The 18,752-nt window shown below is 56.8% G+C and overlaps 1 protein-coding gene across 19 annotated transcripts in view; it reads left to right on the top strand.

The window, feature by feature from the left end:
* The window catches only part of NCOR2 (nuclear receptor corepressor 2), a 213,762-nt gene that overhangs the window by 192,648 nt on the left and 2,362 nt on the right, over positions 1 to 18,752 (top strand). For 8 of the 19 annotated variants that reach the window (XM_071816031.1, XM_071816035.1, XM_071816036.1 and 5 more), the window contains 18 exons: positions 661 to 813; positions 1,203 to 1,289; positions 1,739 to 2,016; positions 2,818 to 3,181; positions 5,049 to 5,267; positions 5,794 to 6,039; positions 6,696 to 6,845; positions 7,282 to 7,416; positions 7,524 to 7,686; positions 8,205 to 8,629; positions 10,454 to 10,594; positions 10,914 to 11,056; positions 11,379 to 11,572; positions 12,326 to 12,475; positions 13,150 to 13,313; positions 14,515 to 14,568; positions 16,719 to 16,946; positions 18,509 to 18,688. In XM_071816031.1, the coding sequence (XP_071672132.1) occupies positions 661 to 813; positions 1,203 to 1,289; positions 1,739 to 2,016; positions 2,818 to 3,181; positions 5,049 to 5,267; positions 5,794 to 6,039; positions 6,696 to 6,845; positions 7,282 to 7,416; positions 7,524 to 7,686; positions 8,205 to 8,629; positions 10,454 to 10,594; positions 10,914 to 11,056; positions 11,379 to 11,572; positions 12,326 to 12,475; positions 13,150 to 13,313; positions 14,515 to 14,568; positions 16,719 to 16,946; positions 18,509 to 18,688 (3,474 nt within the window). The remainder of the gene's footprint in view (positions 1 to 660; positions 814 to 1,202; positions 1,290 to 1,738; positions 2,017 to 2,817; positions 3,182 to 5,048; positions 5,268 to 5,793; positions 6,040 to 6,695; positions 6,846 to 7,281; positions 7,417 to 7,523; positions 7,687 to 8,204; positions 8,630 to 10,453; positions 10,595 to 10,913; positions 11,057 to 11,378; positions 11,573 to 12,325; positions 12,476 to 13,149; positions 13,314 to 14,514; positions 14,569 to 16,718; positions 16,947 to 18,508; positions 18,689 to 18,752) is intronic. The other 11 variants (XM_065851619.2, XM_065851624.2, XM_065851625.2 and 8 more) reach the window with 5 other exon arrangements.

An 18,752-nucleotide genomic window follows, 5' to 3' on the forward strand; every position in this document is an offset into this window, starting at 1 on the left:
TTGCTCAGGACATCGTCCACTCTTGGTTTGCAGAAGAACCTGCTCCAGGCTGGGACAAGTAGGCGGTCAGTGGCCTCCCGTCACGCTGGTTCTTGCTCCATCACTCCTGCGTGGGACTTTTCGCCATCTCTCCCAGTTCTTGTGCGCGCTCGCCGCTGTTCCAAAGGAACCGTTCTCAGCTTTGCCTCTCCCCCACCCCTTTTCCCTGATTTTCTCACCCAGGGAGTGTCTCAGCAAATGTTAAGGCTGGCCAGGATCCCAAACAGTAGGTGTCTAGCAAAAGAATCAAAACAAACAGAGGAAAAAAAAATCCCCAGACCCACAAGGCCAAGTTCAGTGGAACCGCAGGCGCTCGCCCCAGCGCTGCGCCGGCCCCCGTGGCCCGGCGGGGAGCGAGGGAGCGGGACACCATGGGCGGATGCTCCTGCCCGAGTGGGAGGCAGAGATGGGGAGTCTGAGGCAGGCAGGGAGGGGAGAAAACACCAGCTGAATTTCTTGGAAGCCAACATCATGCGATGGTCCCGACATTGCGGAGCGGTAGCCAGTGCTGGGATCTGATCTGAGCTTCCAGCAACACACCCAGACAGCAGTGAACGGCCTCCTGAGCCAGTGCTGATTTTCTGTGCTCCTGATGGTGTTTCTTGGTGTTCCCTTCCCCAGGTGGAGTTGCTGCTTCTCAGTGTCCCAAAGAAGACAGCAGGAGCTCAGGAGCTTCTCATGAGACCGCAGGAACCAAGCGGACCTACGATATGATGGAGGGGAGGATCAGCCGGGGCTTATCAGCTCGTGATACCTTATCTGCCAGCATTGAAGGTGGGTTTGGGTGAAACCTTGCACCCATGCTGTGTTAGTAGTGACCTGCAAAGACCCCATCTTGTCTCTTGTCTGCATGATGCACCTTCCCCTGCCCGTGTTCTGGCAGCGCTTGGCTGGGACCATGCAGCACATCCCAACAGGGGCAGCATCTGACCAGCATGGGAAAACAAGGGACATAAACTGGCCTGTTTGCCTTTGGTTTCTGTCCTGGTAGACCAGTTTCAAGACTACAAAAAAGAAGGAAACTTTAAAAGAAAGATAAATAATTTAAAAATTGTTCATATTTTTCCTTGTTGGCCCAGGAGTCCCTGGTAACACTGTGATGTATTCATTGTAAATGAACTCCCTGTGTCACAACCCAACTGTCCCCCTTCGATCTGTTCTAGGTCTCATGGGTCGAGCAATCCCTCCAGACCGACACAGTCCCCACAACCTAAAGGAGCAGCATCACATGCGGGGCTCAATTACACAAGGTAAAGACTGCAAGGATAAGGTGGCCATGGCCAGAGGTAACATGAGTGGCCCATTGTTCTTGGTGTCAGGCCAGGGCAGGAGGAAACAAGGATGGACATGTCAAGGTCCAACTGCAGATCTCTGCAGCCTCAGCTATGTGCTCAGAGATTGTTAGTCTTGCTCAACTTCTACCAACCTAAACTCTCACCAAAACTGGGGGTAAAATTCTCGATGACTCTCATGAAGGCAGGTTGAAACTCATGCAAAATGAGTCCAGAAAGTGATGGTAGATGGGGAGTGGTCCAACTGTGTTAGTGATACAGCTGCTCTGTGTGTCAGTTGGGTATCAGTCACCGAGTTACATGCATTAACTAGAGACCCCCTTGAACTGAGCATCCCCATGGGGACTGGGAGACTGGAAATGGCTGGGGACTCACCCTCTGCATCCATCGTCTGCTTGGGGTTGCAGGAATACCTCGGTCCTACGTGGAGGCCCATGAGGACTACCTCAGAAGAGAAGCCAAACAGCTCAAGAGGGAAAACACTCCACCGAGGGACTTATCTGATGCCTATAAGGTCAGGCCTCATGAGGGCCTTGCTCCTCTGAAAATGAAACCAGCCCATGAAGGCTTGGTGGCCACGGTAAAAGAAGCAGGAAGATCAATCCATGAGATTCCCCGGGAGGAGCTGAGGCGGACACCAGACATCTCTCTGAGCAGACCTCTGAAGGAAGGCTCCATCACGCAGGTGAGTGTGGGGCGAACAGCAGATGAGATGGGTCCTCCTCAGGCTGCTCTCCTTGCCCAGACCCTGGGGACCATTCCCAAGGTAAAAGGAGAGCAGAATGGCTCTTGGGTTGCTCAGAATTGAGGCTCTGCTTGGGTACAGGTTGCCCGTGCCCATCTTTGGATCTTTAAAGGTTCCTCCGAACCCAAAGCAGGCTATGATCCCTCCCGGTGGATAAATATCAAACCCAGGAAAGGGACCTCAGCAGCCTCTGGCACATTAAGAAAGTGATGCTTCATCTATACGTGTACACAGATGGAGACGCGTTTGTCTCTTATTCAAAGCCAAAGTCAACTCGATGCCCTCAGTGGCTGTGACTTTGGGTGTGCATAATCTTGGTCTCCTCCCTTTATGGGCAAGTGTCAACCCAACGAGGCCACTAGCCAGGATGAAACGTGGCGTGCTGTCTCCTGTTGGGCTCCAAATATTTGGAGGGTTCCCATGGCACCTTGTAGTCCTACCTCATTTCACAGCGTGTGTAGGAGAGGGGCGTGATGGGCACAGCCAGCATTTGGCAGTGACTCACCATCATCTTGTTGGAGCACAACAAGACACGAAAGACGGGCGCTCCACCCTGCCCTGCGCCGTGCCAAGCCGGTAGCTCTGCTTTGCCGATGGCATTTGCCATTTGACCAAGTAAACTGGTGCACTGACCCGCTGAGCGAGGAAGCACAAGTCCCGTTGGAAATTGGTGAGATGCGGTCACTGTGTCTTGTTCTGCTCTTACACCCCTTTGATGCCCCCTCTGCCTTCTGTCCCCAGGGTACCCCGCTGAAGTATGACAACAGCTCTTCCTCCTCGAGTACCAAAAAGCATGACGTGCGGTCCATCATCGGCAGTCCCGGCAGGACTTTCCACCCTGTGCACTCGCTGGACGTCATCCAAGACCCGAGGAATCTGGAGAGAGCTTACGAAGAGAGCCTGAAAAACAGGCCAAGCCCAGTGACAAACTCAAGCGGCTCCATCGCCAGAGGGGCTCCTGTGATTGTACCCGAGCCAGGCAAGCCCCACCAAAGCGCCCTGGCCTACGAGGAGCACCCCGCAGGGCACAGCGCGGCGTTCGGCAGCCACTTACACAGAGGCTCTCCGGTCTCCACGCGCGAGTCCACGCCGCGGCAGCACGAAGGTACTTGGCAAACCTTTTACTTGACGCTATGATCTTTAGCGAGCCGAGTGGGCAAGGTGTGTGGGACGTGGTGGCTGACCCCACCTGCCTGAACCGTTCCTGGCAGGTTCCCGTTCTCTGCAGAATCTCCCTGCTACCCCACGGCTGCACAGCACTGGGGCGACTGGGGCTCCGCTCCCTTCCCAGGGGTGCTCACATGGTTGCAGTGGGGTGGTTACCCCATGTCTGCACTGGGGTGACCAAAGGGAGACTTGGACAATGGCTGGTGAAGCTGGTGGTGTTTAGAAAGGTCTCACCTGTCCCGACGTTGGTCCAGGACACCCTTGTTTCTGCAGGCAGGGAGGAAAATATTGCATGGTGTGCTGGGTGGGAGAATCCTCAGGCTTTTCGTTGATCTGTATTTGCCTGCCTTGTGTGTTTGCGCCTCGTCCATCACCTGGGCACCTGAGTGCCCCGTCTCCAGGAATATCTAATCCCTCCTGAGCCGGTGGATCCAGGCTGTGCCCTGGCCTTGGGAATGTGCCGTCTCCCCAGCCCACCTGCCTGCACCCCGCAGGGTCTGCCCATGCCGCTGGCATCCCTCATCTCCTGTCCCCAGAGCCAGACCTGGGGCTCCCAGGGACCAGGCATGTGTTTGGGCTGGGCTCAGTGATCTGGTGAGACACGCTTGGCTCCAGAGCACAAAAAACCCTCCTGCTTCACGGCAGTTTTGTGGTCAGGATCAACGCTGAATCCAGTCCCTATGCCACCTTGTCCCACCAAGCCTGCTAGCTATGGGGCCGTTTGCATCTCCTGCCTGCACATACTTGTCCTAATCCAAAAGTCTCATGATACGGGGGTGTGCAGCACAAGACAACACAGTTTGCTGAAAAGTGAGGCCGGAACACATCTCACATCTCCCTGGCGAGGAGTGGGAGTTGGGCTGTGCAGTGCAGAGCTCCGAAAAGCACGGGCTGCTGGCTGGGCCAGCTCCAGCTCCCAGTGCTCGGTGCCTCCCATCCCCACAGCTTCTGCTGTCTTCCCAGTTAGGTCACTCATTTTGGGGGAAGCCTTCAGGTATTTGAGGCTCTTTGAGGTTGGCACAAGCAGCACCTGGGCAGTGGGGAGGGATCCCAAGGGAAAAATCAAAAGTTCCTGCCAAACTCCCATGGGAAGGTGCATTTCTGCATGTCCGGAGCATTCTGCGGTTTGGGGTGCACAGGATCTGCAGGAGGAGTCCCCATGGTGTGGGCTGGAGTTGGAAGGCACCTTTCCCAAACTCTCCTGAGCTTTCCTCTGCCCCAACAGCAGGTTTGATTTATTAGCAGCCACGCCAAGACGCCAAGCTTGTTGAAAGGCGCAGGAGCGGCTCTTTGCATGGCCCATGTTGAAGCCCTGCTTGTTTTAAAGTCAGCAGTGATGGGGCTGGATCCACAAGGACTCTTCTGGCTCCGGGCAGCATTTGGTGTGCAGGCTGGTGCCAGGGGTTTGGTGATGCTGTTTGGGGTGGCTCTGTGTCAGCCACTGTCCCCAGCCTGCTGTTACAGACACAGGAGCTGGTGACGATCGTCCCAGGTTGGGCGGGAAGTGCCACCAATGCCCAGCTCGGGCTGGGAGAGCCGAGAGAAGTCCCTGATGTGATCCAACCTCCCCTGTGTGTGCTGGGAAAGAGTTTATGGGTCCAAAGGGTGATGGGTGCTTGAACCCTCTGAACTGTGTGTTGTCACTGTTCCCCGCTCTGCCCAGCAGCAGTGACCTCCTCATGGAGGGAAAGGTCCCCCGAGTTCAGGAGAGCTGTGCCTGTCCATGCTTGGCCACAGGCATCCCTTGGGGACACAGCTTGGCCACGGCGCTCAGTCTCTGACTCATTTCCTTCTGCTCGCTGCAGGGAGCATCACTGCCGGGAAGCCCGTGTCCCAGGACAGAAAGATCACCCCCACGTCGAGAGAGCTCACCAACTCCAAGTCCCCGCACGCCCCTGTGCCCGACCACCACCACCCCATCACCCCGTACGAGCACCTGCTCCGTGGCGTTGACCTGTACCGAGGACACATCCCGCTGGCTTTCGACCCCGCCGCCATCCCCAGGGGAATCCAACTGGAAGCAGGTACTGTCAGTGGGGACTGTTTGGGTTTCGTTTTTTCTTTGTCATTATTTGATGTCTGGAGCATCTTTCTTATGAGGAAAGGCTGAGAGAGCTGAGTCTGTTCAGCCTGGAGAAGGGAAGCTGAGAGAGGACCTTATTTATGCTGATAAATATCTCCAGGGTGGGTGTCAAGAGAATGGACCAGACTCTGTTCAGTGGTGCCCAATGGCAGAATGAGGGGCAATGGGCACAGATTGAAACATAGGTTCCATCTGAATATGACGAGAAACTTCTTTACTTTGGGGTGCCAGAGCCTGGACCAGGCTGCCCAGGTTGGTTGTGGAGTCTCCTTCTCTGGAGACATTCAAACCAACCTGGATGCAATCCCATGAGATCTGCTGTGGTGAACCTGCGTTAGCAGGTGGGTTGGACTAGATGATCTCCAGAGGTCACTTCCAACCCCAACCATTCTGTGATTTGGTGATTCTATGAAAGCCAGAGGTGTCTATGGAAACCCACTTCACACCTACATCCTTTTCTCTCCCAGCTGCTGCTTACTACCTGCCGAGGCACCTGGCTCCAGGCCCCACGTACCCCCACCTCTACCCCCCGTACCTCATCCGGGGCTACCCGGACACAGCTGCCATGGAGAACCGACAGACCATCATCAACGACTACATCACGTCCCAGCAGATGCACCACAACGCCGCAGCCACGGCCATGGCACAGCGGGCGGACATGCTGCGCGGGTTGTCACCGCGGGAGCCCTCCCTGGCCCTCAGCTACCCAGCAGGTCCTCCTGGCACAGCACCATCCAGGGGTTTGGGGACATTTTGGGAGAAGGAGGCTGGGTCAGGCTGGCATTACCAGCTCCAGCGCTGGGGCCAAGGGCTGAGCCAGCACAGTGTCACCCTGCAGTGTAGGAACTTGGCTGGTCAGCAAGGACACCTTGGGGAGGGAATTTGATGCTCTTTTTGCCATCTTTAGTTACTTGAGGCTCCTTCTGTGCAGCTCTGGGTTTGGGTCATGGGAGCACTTCCCAGCTTGGCCCTGCTGGCCTTTGGAGACAAAACCACGCTCCCGGAAAGGTATCTGGCTTTCTGCAAATAAGCGGAGGGTGGTGTGGAGCGTGTGAGGTGCGGTGCTCCTGTCCCTCTGAGCAGCGTTGGTCTCCAGCTGGGGAAGCTGTGGCTGATGCCACCTGCAGCCACCTCACTCAGCACAGATCGATCTCAATGTTTTTTCCTCCCTGTTACTCCCAGCAGCAGGACATGCTGCATTTGCCCACAGAAGGGTCCCCTCCTCTGACACCCAAGGGCCATGTGTGCACTGGCACCTCCTGCTCTGTGCCAGGGCCATGGGATGGGTTGACCCCCAAGCATCTCTCCGTCACAGCCAAGCTGCAGCGGCTCAGCATCGTCCTGACAGTCTTCTCGCTTCTCCCTGCAGGCATCATTGACCTGTCCCAAGTGCCACACCTGCCTGTCCTCGTGCCCCCTACCCCTGGCACCTCTGCCACCACCATGGACCGCATCACCTACATCCCCGGGCCCCCCCAGACCTTCGGCAGCCGCCACAGCAGCTCCCCGCTCTCCCCAGGTAACGCTGCCACTTGCTTTTCCCATGGGAAAGCGGTTGGGTGGAAGCCCCCTACCCAGTTCAGGGGGTTGAGCTCAGCCCACCGGGGCAGATGAGGGGAACCCAAATTCATTCTCACCCAGGGACCATCCCACTGGCTCCCTCAAACCAGCCCCTCCCATCCCACTTGTTGGGGGCTTCCTTGCTTTTCCCTCTTCTTCCCCAAAGTGGCAGCTGGCAATCAGCTTTCTGGAAGGTCGTACCCTGGAGGCAGCACCAGGATGGCTATTGTGTGATTTGCCTGGGTTTTGTCACACTTGTCCTTGTCTGTCCTGCTCCGGGTGACCTTGGATGGAGCTGTTCCTCTGCAGAGCCAGCGATGCAAAGAGCAGGCGATGTTCCCTTGGGGGAATCACGGTGTCTGCAGCCCTTTCACTGCCTTTCACTTGGGTTTCAGGAGGCCCCACGCACATGACCAAACAGTCAGGATCATCCGTGTCCGAGAGAGAACGGGAGCGTGAACGGGAGAGGGAGCGTGAAAAATCCATCCTGGCATCCACCACGGTGGAGCACGCACCCATCTGGAGACCAGGTAGGGTGGGGAGGAGCCTGGCACCACATCCTGGGGCCCATGCTGGCTGGAGGTGGGGTTGGGGCTATAAACTAAGAGCTAAAGCTTTTCTTTGTGTTTTCCCCCAGGTACAGAGCAGTCCAGCAGCCGTTCGTCCTCTCACTCTCACAGCCACCAGCACTCTCCCGTCTCGCCCCGCACCCACGAGACCATCCAGCAGCGCCCCAGCGTGCTCCACAACACGAGCATGAAGATCATCTCCTCAGAGACCCCCACCCCTTCCGTCCTGCGGTACGTCCCACCTGTTAATTAATGAGCATCGCCTGGGGCACCTCTGAGATGGAGCAAGGGTGGTTTTGGCCATCAGGCTCTGCAGGAGCAGGTTTGGGGCTCACAGGGAAGTTGTGATGAGGAGAGGTGGATTTTGGTGCCCAGATCCTTTGCTTTTCCCTGTGTTTTTTACTGCTATCAGGAGAGAAAGCAGGAACATCCCAGAGCTGTCTGTGCTCACATCACATAGGCTGTTGCTCCTGTTGCTGAACGTTGCCTGGTGGTGGAGTTATGAAGGTCGCTGGGGCCTGTCCCATGGGTTTTTTTCCCCGAGTCAATGCATCCAGGCCACAGCCAGTACCCCGTGGGCCGTTGTTGTGGTGGAGGCTCCGCTGAGCCATCCTCACTGGCTCCAACACAGGCCAACCCTACACTCAGGAGACCTTGGCCACCAGACTGGACACTGGGTTTCTCGTAACAGCACTCCGCTTTCTCTGCTTGCTTCTCTCATCTTCACCTCATCTTCGCTTGCCTTGCAGCTCCTCCTCCACCACTACCACGTCACCCATCCGCTCCGCTGCCTTCCCCTCGGCCTCCACCCTGCGCTCCTCCATCGGCGCGGCCGACGGCTACGCAGCCCTGATGGACCCGGCCGTCCTGCAGAAAGAGAGGGCGCGGGAAGCCAAGGCAGAGCGACCCCAGCCTGACAACAACATCTTCACCTCAAAGCTGCCCAGTGGGGCCAGCCTCGAACAGTCGCCTTCCCCCATTAAAGCCATGGAGTCGAGACCTTTACCCGCCTCCGGACCTGGTTCTTCTCATCACTATAGCAGAGGACAGGGGAAAAGCCAGCACCATCACCCTCTGGACCAGCAGCACGCAGCCTCGGGCCCTGAGCAGCACAGTAGAGAAAAGAGTCAAAGTAAAACGTTTTCAATGCAGGAACAGGAGCTCCGAGCACTGGGTAAGACCACCACAACAGCGGCCAACTTCATAGATGTGATTATCATGCGCCAAATGTCTTGCGATAAGGGGCAGCGAGAAAAAGGCTCGCTAAGTAACCACTCCACTAGCTATGGTAAGAAATTGGAGGGGAGAGGTGAGAGAGCTGTGGCCTGAAACCCACTTTATTTCATTATTTCTTATTTTTCGTTGCACGTTTTGGCTATTGGCTCCTTCAGCTCCCTGAGTGTGCTTGTCCCTCTACTTCCTCGTTGTGTTATTCCAGGCTTTTTTATTTGTGTGTGTTTTAGGGATCTTCCCTTCTCCCACCCTCTTTTAGTTTTTCCCGTTGCCAAGTCCTGTTTTGCAAATGCTGCTCAGTTCCTGGTATTGCTCTTTACAGACAATAGCAGTTTGCTAATTCTGATTTCCCCATCGTTAGAAATTCCCAGGCAGTCTGTAAGGGACAGTTGTGGGTAATAAATCAAACGAGTGAAGTGGAGAACTCGAGCGTGAGCGGGACAGGGCTGCTGGCCGTCAGACACGACCTCCCTGCTCGTGGTTGTGCCACTGAGTGTGCAGGATCTCGGGGGGCTTTGGGGACAGCTCAGACGGGGTCCCCTCGCTTGCGGTGACCTTACTCAGGGTCCTGGTGCTGGATGCCGCACAAGAGGACAATGCAGGCAGGGCTGTCCAGGGATCGCGCAGCGGTGCTCAGCAGCGATTTCCAGAGCAGACCGCAGGAACCACCTAACATCAGTCTTGTGTAGGACACAGAAGTGCTGAGATAAGTTTCTCTAGAGCTTACAGAATGGAGCCGGTGTCCCCCAGGACTTAACTGTTGGTTGGGATCTTTCCATCTTGGGTGGATCTGGAGTGTGGTCCCCTTGGTGCTGGTGTGCCTGGGGTGATGGGGGATGCTGCGGTCCCCAGCGCGGGGGGATCTCCATGGGGGTGCTGCCCTGCCCGTGCCCTGGGTACGTGTGAGGTCAGCGTGTCCGTTGCTCAGGCACTGGGGACCCTCCAGCAGTGCTGCCAGATGTGCCTGCAGTGCAGGGTTTCTAGGAACTGAGCGTTAGGAGGGTAAAGGTCTGTGGAGGCAAAAGTCAAGAGTGTTACCAAACATGCTCAGCTGGTGAGAGGCGACATGTGCCTCCTCGAGGACTCCTTTGCCCTCTGCCCCTCGTCTGTGGAAGTAGACGTGTCGGTGCCTCCGTTTCCCCTCTCTGTTGAGGGTAACAGTGGTCCGTTGTTCCAGCTCTGCCTGCTTTGGTGCAGCTTGAGTCCATGCAAAGGGCTTAAAAGGCAGAGAAAGGTCAAGAAGCCTTTTTGCCCCTGTGGTGTGTGAATCTGCTGTCTCTGGAGCACAATCTGTAATCTGCAGGGCCTCATAGCCCATTTTCATGTCCCTGCTGTTGGCCATGCTGGACTTGGGACTTTTCTTTGTGAAGCATTTGAGACCTCCTGTGCAGCCACCTCCACCCCTGCAGAGCGTTGCTTTCCCTCCTGGCACAGGAGGATTTTTAGTAGGCAGGGAAAAGGAGGAGAATCGGTTGTGAACCCGGCAGGGGTTAAGTTTGGTTCTTGCCTCTCGTGCTGTCAACACAAGCTGCTCAGTGTCCAGCTCTGCAGAACGAGATGTCACCTCTTCACCTCAGCCGTCACCATGGCTGGACATCAGAGCTGGCTCTGGGGGTCCCTGCAGTGTGACCTGCCACATCTTCCATCATCTCTTTTTTTCCCCCCTTTGCTGAATGTGCTGAATACCTGCACATGATGGTTGCCACAGCACTGGGAAAAAGCCAAGCGAGCTCCTGGTTTTAACTCCCGTCTCATATTTCCCCAGGCTTTCATGGAGCCTACAGCCCCGAGCGGATGGAAGCCGTGAGTCCCGTCAGCTCGCCCAGCCTGGCCCATGAGAAAGGGGCCAAGCTGCTGCAGGACGCGGAGAAGGGACACGGGGAACACGACCTGAGGCAGAAACAAGGTGAGAAAGGGGCTGGCACTGCCGGCTGGCGCAGGAGAGCCCGAGCTGGCATGGAGGAGATTCGTTGGCCACCTCCCACTTGCCATGCCCCAGTGCCGTGGTGGGATGGCAGTCAAGGAATCATAGAATAGTTTGGGTTGAAGGGACCTTCCCAGCTCCCCCAGTGCCACCCCTGCCATGAGCAGGGACATCTTCACCAGCTCAGGTTGCTCAGAGCCCCGTCCAGCCTGGCATGGGATGTCTCCAGGGATGGGGCAAGGGGAAGGAAAGGGACACAGACATCATCTCACACATGTTCTTCTCTTTGTGCCCTCCCCAGGCTCACTGAAGGCCTTGGCCCCCGATGCAGCCCACCTGCAGCACCTCCAGCCGCCCGACGGCCCCCAGTGCCAGCCCCTGCAGTCCAGCCAGAGCACCAAGGGCATGAACCAGCGTGTGGTCACACTGGCCCAGCATATCAGCGTAATTAACCTCATTCTTGCCTTCCTACTGGGGCTCCGGGGAGGAGGGAAGGGCTGATGTGAAACATGGCTGGTGGGAGTGATGCTGGAGACTTCAGCACCTCTGGTTGGGGGCTAGAGGATACATCAGGTGTGTTCAGCCTGAATGTTTGTGTCCTCAAGAAGCCCATCATGAGAGCTGCTGCAGGCAAGAAGCACAAGTTACATCCCCACAGGGACAAACCAGCCTAATTCCTTCCTGCTTGCCCTGTCTTAGTTGAGCCCAGCAAAGCAAGAGGTAGAAACCAGCTCTATTTCTGACTGAGGGGGGTTTCTTCTTCTAGGAGGTCATCACACAGGACTACACCCGCCATCACCCGCAGCAGCTCAACTCGCACATCCCAGCCCCGGTGTACTCCTTCCCCGGGGCCACCTGCCCCGTCCTGGACCTGCGCCGCACGCCCAGCGAGGCGTATCTGCAGCAGCAGGAGCACGTGGTGGCCTCCAGGATCTCCCCGCAGAACGAAGGTGGCAAAAGGTGAGGTCAGATGTGCTCCTGCCCAGCCGCTGTGCCAGCCGGAGCTCAGACATTAAGGGAGAGAGCCCAGCCCTGGCCACCCAGTGATGAAAAAAAAAGGGGATGGGGGGTGGTGAGCGGGAAGAAACCACAAAAAGAAAAAAGATGTAAATTCCCAGAACTCGCCGTGATGAATTCCTCGTGGACTCGTGCCTGGCTGTCTCCCAGGCGCTGGCCATGGGCAGGATGGATGGAGGGGCTGTGTCCATCCTCTCCGGGCTCCCAGCATCTCCTTGCTCATGGCCAGCGAGCCCCTGCTGGCCCCAGGGGAGGTGGATGGGAGGTGGCGGGTGCTGCCCTCCCCTGTTTTCCCAGCTATGATGGGAGAACCAAGCACGGTGTCCCCCAAGGGTAAACGTCCCAGCCCTCCAGAGAGGCAGGGACACTGGGGCTGAGCCAGCGAGTCCCAGGACTGGTCCTGCCGTCCCTCCTGGGCAGCTCTGTGTGGGGCGGCTGCCAGCTGGCCCCAGGCCTGGAAATCTGGGCCACGGCTCGGCTCGGTCCTGCTCCGCAGAAACCAGAAAAATGCCCGATCTGCGCTTTTCCTCCTGCTTGTGTTAAAAGGCACCGCAAGCCCACAGGGGTGGGAAGGTTTGGCTTTTTTCCCTGCTGTAGAAAAACTGGTTTAGTGCTTCTCCCCTTGACCCCGGGCTGCTGTGCAGAGACAGAGGATGTTGCAATAAAGTGATTGCATCTCCCCACTGCTCTCTGCAGGTCCCCGGAGCAGAGCAAAGCCTCGGCCGGGAGCGGGTCGGACAACTGTATCGAGCCGGTCTCTCCACCAGTCGGCGTGGGAGAATCGGAGCACAGCAAGAGCACCACGTACCCGATCCTGTACCGCGAGGGCGAGCAGATAGACCAGAGGTAACGCCGAGGGAGGGGACGGTGGGGACAACGTGGGGATGTTCCCTCTGCCCCCGCGCTCGCCCTGGCCCGGGCTGCTTTTCCTGCAGCCAAAAACAATGTGATGTCCCAGGTCACTGCACGTTTGTAGGGGCTTTTCAACACCATGTGGTACATGAACTGGGGGGTTCAACCTGAAGAAAAGGAGGCTCAGAGGAGACCTTCTCACTCTCTACAACTACCTGAAAGGAGGATGCAGTGAGGGGGATGTTGGTCTCTTTTCCCAAGTAGTAAGTGACAGGATTAGAGGAAACTGCCTCAAGTTGCGCCAGGGGAGGTTGAGGTTGGATATGGGGAACAATTTCTTCCCCAAAGGGCTGTGGGGCACTGGAACAGGCTGCCCAGGGCAGTGCTGGAGTCACCATCCCTGGAGGGCTGGAGAGACGGACATGAGGTTCTCAGGGATGTGGGGCAGTGCCAGGGGTGGGGTAGCAGTTGGACTTGATCTTGAGGGTCTTTTCCAACCAAAATGATTCTATGATTTATGGTAGGGATAGGGAGAAAGGTTGGAGACCCCAAATATTTCAGGAACCCCAGGGCTGATTCTGAGAAGTTACACTAAAGGAAGAGTCTCTCTAGGCAGGACTTTATGAAGTGGACATTGCAGAGGTTTCTGATGGCCTTTTGCCTTGCAGGATGGGGTCCAAGTCCCCAGGAAACAACACTCAGCCTCCAGCTTTCTTTAGCAAGCTGACTGAGAGCAACTCTGCCATGGTGAAGTCCAAGAAACAGGAGATCATCAAGAAGCTCAGCACGACCAACAAAAACGAGACAGAGTACAGTAAGGACGTGTGGGGAGGTGAATGTGGGGCACCGGGGTGAGGAAGACAAAACAAAGGAGATTTGGGAATGGGTGCTGCTGTGTTCAGGGCTGGGAGCTCCCAGCCGGCTCTCTCTGCATCGTGCCATGGTTTATTGGGAAGCGCGGGGTCCAGATGCTGTGCTGGTGCCAGCAGTGTCTGTGTGCAGCTGGGGAGGCGATGGGAGGGTTCCCAGCCCTGTGTCTCCTTGCTCTGGCACTGTCAATCACCCCAGCGCCAGATAACCCCGAGAGGAAGGAAATAATGAACTGAGCATGGAGGAAACTTAAGAGCCATTGATATTTTAATGAACGGCCAGCCGAGCTGAATCCTTCCTCCTCAAGACGCATCTTCCCCCCAATGTTACTTTAAGCTCTACATCAATATTGGTATAGCTCTGTAAAACTAACCGGGCTGGCTTATATTAGAAATTCAGCCCATTCATTCATTAACCGCTAATAGAGTAGATAGGATCATAATTTAATTTACCCCAGCATTATACAGTCAATACTAATTCAATTTGAATCCGTCTTGCAACAGCTGCATCGGATAAGAGGGACCGAGCTGTCTCGTCTCCTGGCTGATGTTACCATGAGCCAACAGTATTGTTATGCCCCTTTGGGGACATGTGGCTGAACCCCGTGACCTTCCACACTTTCCTTTATCGAGGGAAAATATATAGAAATAGGAAACACCTCTTATTTGATGTGAATTTCTGTTATTCTAAGGAAAGCGATATCCAAGTCAAACAGCTCAGCTAAGAGGGAAAATATTGATTTAACATTTCTTCTCCTCCTCCTCACCCTCCCGCTGCCCAGCCCTGCTCCCTGGATGTGGGGACTTGAGCCTTTGGAAATCCCGTAGGCAGGAGAAAGGGTTTAACTTCACGGAACTGTGTAATCCGAAGGGCTGGAGGGAGGGAGGTCAGCACCGAGCATGCAGACATGGGCTTTGCTTTTCTGCCCTTTCCAAGCAGGCGAGATGTGCCCCCTGTGGTTTTCCAAAAGGCGAATTATTCCTGGTCCCAGCCAGCACCCACAGACCCCACACCCGCAGTGCCTGGGGAGGGAGGTTGCCGTCACCCTGGGTGTTGTGACGGGGACACCAGGATCTCGTCATGGCTGGCACAGCAGGTCCCTCCCCACCACCAGCCTGCATGTGCCGCTCGCTGTACTGAAGAACTTCTTTGTTTTTGTCCAGATGTTGGGCAGCCTGGGACAGAGATTTTCAATATGCCGGCGATTACCGGAGCAGGTAACTCTCCCACATATACCTGTACCATACCTCACCCCCTACAGGGCTCACAGCCGTGGAGAGCAGGAGACTCGGTAGATTTAAGCGTCTCCTTTTTAACTTTTGCCATAAGACTTATTGCAGCAGTTGCTGGGAGGCTGAAGCCCCGGGACACACTGTAATTCCCTGCTGCCGAGCAGTGTAATTCCTGGGAAATCCTGGCAGAGCTTGAGGAGAGGTTAAATTCAAGGAAGGGTTGGCAATCTGATGCCAACAGGTAGTTAAACTCTAGCAAGGTGGGACCTCAAGTTCAGGAAAGAGCACCCTGCCTTGGTAGGACCTTGTGGTCACCCACAGGTGCCTGGGAGGGCAGCGGCGGAAGGGAACGCGAGAGTGGGAAACGGGCTCTGTGCTCAGTTCTTCAGGTGCTTAACGCCTGGGCTGGCTCTGGTTTCTCAGGGGCTGGGAGGTGGTGGTGGGTCTGGCCATGGCTGTGCAGCTGGTGCAGGGCAGGTGGGCTCTGTGGGCAGGATATCCGGGACCCTCTGCTGCTGGGGGGCTCCCGGTGGGTGGAGGGTTTCAGGCTGATCGCCCAGTTCTGGTGGTGGTGTCTGAGCCCTGGTGGGCTTTAGCCAGTCCCAGCCCTAACCAGCATTAACCTGCCGCCTGCCTAACCAGGGTTCACTGCCTAACACCTGGGGCTGTACCCCGGCCTTCAACGACCCCCCCTGCTCCCAGGGAGAAGGGGTGCTGGGAAGGGGTCGGGATGGTCGCCCAGACACCCGTGGAGATACATTTGTTGTGCTGCCCCGAGGACTAGCATGCAGGAGCTGAAATGGAGGTTTAGGCACTTCCCCAGGGGCCCTGCACCCTCCCCAGCCCTGCTGGGCCCATGGCCTGAGCCCAGCTGGGAAAGGAGGAGAGGGAGCAGCTAAAGGAAGGGATTTCAGTAAAAAGCAGCCCCATGGAATTGAGTGGCTGGCGTGGGCTTCCCGGTGCAGGACAGAGACCAGCCCGAGGGAGACGGTTGGTGGGGAGGCTGCTCCAGCAGCGCCTGGGTGGGCGTGCAAATGAATGACATTAATCCCCATTGAGGAGTACTGATTGATAACTTAATTAAGTATTAATGCTCTCCTACAGCAGGAATGCCTTCGGATTGTTAGTTTTAAGCAGGGGGAACAGCAGCTTTCCCACAGCCAAGGGGAGGAGGAGCTGTGGGCGAGGACTTTGTGCAGCAGGAGGGTCAGGGACAGCGGTGTCAGATCCCCCAGGATGGGGTGGCGCGGGGGTGTGCTGGGGGTGCTTCCCTCGCCAGCCTGCTGTTTTTGTGTCTGTATTTTGCCCTTGCTTGTTCCCTGTAACCACCGCGCTGGGAATGACGGTGGCGTGGCTGAGCCCTCTGGTCCCGGTGCGGGGCTGCACCATAACTGCATGGCTTGAGACTCACACCCACGCCAACACCACTGCCCCTCTGCAGCCTGTGGGAGGGGGCCCGGGGGTCTGCAGGAGGCTCCAGCCCTGGGGGAAGGAAGGGAGCAGGTTGGGGCGATGGGCAGGGGGCTGGCAGGGGGTTGCAGAGAGGGAAGGACTCTGCCCCCTCCCCGGCACAGGCAGCGTGTGCCCGGCCGGGGCTGCCTGCTGCTGCCAGGGCCCAATCTGGGCACCTCAGCTGTTTTTGTGGGATGCTCCCTCTTTCTTCCATGACTTTTCCTCCATGGGAAACTGGCCTCCAAATTCCCAGTGATCTGTGTGTGCATCCGTACAGACTCCCATGCATCCCAGCGACTCCGGCCCACATGCCGAGCCTGGCACAGCCCCCCCAGGGCTCAATGACAGCCCCTTTATCCCCTCATCCTTCAGCCCCTGGCCCCAGAGAACCCTGCCTGCCTGCAGCACCCCAAAACCCCAAATCCCAGAGTAAGTCCCATCCCACCGCCAGCCCCTGCCAAGCCCCGGGGCGGGACGGAGCGGGAGGAGGAGGACGGGTGCATCGCAGCGCTTTAAAGAACAAGATGACAAAGTTTGTTGCTTTGCGAGAATGTGCTGACTGTTTGTTTCTTCCCTTCTCCCTTGTCTCCTTTCTCCCCCTTTCCCCGTGCCCCCATCTTTCTTCTCATTTGGCTCCCCCCCATCTCCCGTCCCCTCTCTCCTCTCCCTCCCGTATCTCCCAGGGCTAATCAGTTGTAGGAGCCAGTCGGTCCAAGAGAATTCCAGTACCAACATGGGGTTGGAGGCAATAATTAGGAAAGCCCTAATGGGTAAATATGACGAGCAGTGGGAAGAGCGCTCACCTCTCAGTGCCAATGCTTTTAACTCTCTGAATGCCAGTGCAAGCCTGCCCGCTGCTATGCCCATAACTCCTGCTGACGGACGGAATGAGGACGTGCGCTCCTTGCCAGGTCTGCAGCCCTCTCTCCACCTTCGCTCTCTCTGTCTTATTAATTCTCAGCCTTTATATTTCCCCTTTTGTGGGTGGATTTATTTCCCCTCCCCCATTTTGTGTTCATTTTGGTTTTCTTTTCTCCCCTCCCTCCCCCAGCTTCGAGCTTTGTGAATCCGCTGATTAATCCTGGTCTTGTTTGATGTTAATTTAATAGTCTCAGAAGGTGCTGTTGCTTTCTCTAAACCACTGACTGTGCTCTTTTCCCCATTTGTTGGTTTTCAATATCTCCTTTTCCTTTTTTTTTGGTTTGTTTTACACCCTGGGAAGGTTTATGGGGGACACACACCCCAAAACAATGAAGCCATAAACTTAAACAGCCACCACAAACTGTCCATAAACCCCAGAAGGGATCACTGCTCCCAAAACAATGGAAGGAGCTGAGAAGGGCCAGCATGGGGGGACATGGGGCAGGGTGGCCTTTCCCCCCCACCCCGAGGTTTGGGGGGTGTCAGGAGACGCTCCAGACTGGGACCTGAATGGGACCTGGCGGTGCCTGGAGCAGGAGGGAGAGCTTTAGGGAGGTAAAGCGATAGACTGGGGACAACTTTGGAGAGCAGGGCTGGGGATAAAGTAATGATGGGCTCCGATGGGGCTTGCAAAGCCAGCTGGGCACATCAGTGGGGTCTGCCCAGCTTCAGGAGGGGCTTGAGCAGAGCTGCGGGGGGGTTGTTTGTCAGATCCTCAGTTAAGGAAGAGAGGACGGGGACCAGGGATGGATTAGGGAGAGCATTTGTCCCCTGCACCCTTAGCAATCTGGGCATGGAGTCCCCAAAGCTGAGGAGCAGGGTCCTGGGGACACACACCACGTTACTCGGTGTCAGCTCAGACCAGGAGCTCTTTAGCTTGTGGCAGAAAAAGCTTTTGTGGCTCCTGCATGAAACCAGCAGCTTCTTCCAGCCACTCTTCCCCATGGCGGCGGCTGCCCAGGCAGGCAGGGTGGGATGCAGAGCCCCTCCATCCCTCCCACTTTGGGAGCTCCCCCCAGTTTAGCCAGGGTGACCTACTCAGCAGAGGCTGTTTTGGCTTTAAACCTTTCAAAAACTGGTTAAACATCACCGGGGATTTTGCTGTAAATTAAACGCCATCCTGGCCATGTAGACCACGGGGAACGTGCTGGGGGCTCCAGCACCCACGGAGCTCCCGGTGGGTCCCTGCCCAGCGACACACGGAGCTCCTGTCCCTGGACCGTTTGTGGGCTGAGCCACGAGCCGGCTCGGGAGCGGATCCTGCAGAGATTTGTGGCTGCTCCTGCTCTGGATCCGCTCCATGGGACGGTTGGTGGCATCAACTCACAAAGTGCAGAGCGGTGCAGGGGAGGACAGAAAGCTCCTGGAGCCCCCGCAGCCACCCGCCTGCCCGCTGCAGCCCCCTCACCTTTCCCCACCACACCGCAGCAGCCCCAGGTTCAGCTGCTCTCCTGCCACCAGCCATTTTTGCAAGCCCTGGAAAGAGACCCGCGCCCCCTCCCTGCACCCAATGGCGAGGAGACGGGTGACGAGCGGGCGCTTCTCTTTGCAGGAGGAGGGGGAAAGCCAAAGATCGCTGCCAGGCCCAACAGCCGCAAGGCCAAATCCCCAGCACCGGGGCTGTCCTCGGGCGAGCGGCCGCCCTCCGTCTCCTCGGTGCATTCGGAGGGTGACTGCAACCGGCGGACACCCCTCACCAACCGCGTCTGGGAGGACAGGCCGTCATCCGCAGGTAGGGCTCGGGGTGGGGGATGTGTCCCCGAAGTGGCTGTGCCACCCGCACAAGGGGGGTCCCC

Source organism: Patagioenas fasciata, chromosome 17, assembly GCF_037038585.1.
Source record: "Patagioenas fasciata isolate bPatFas1 chromosome 17, bPatFas1.hap1, whole genome shotgun sequence".
In the NCBI taxonomy this organism is placed as follows: domain Eukaryota; kingdom Metazoa; phylum Chordata; class Aves; order Columbiformes; family Columbidae; genus Patagioenas; species Patagioenas fasciata.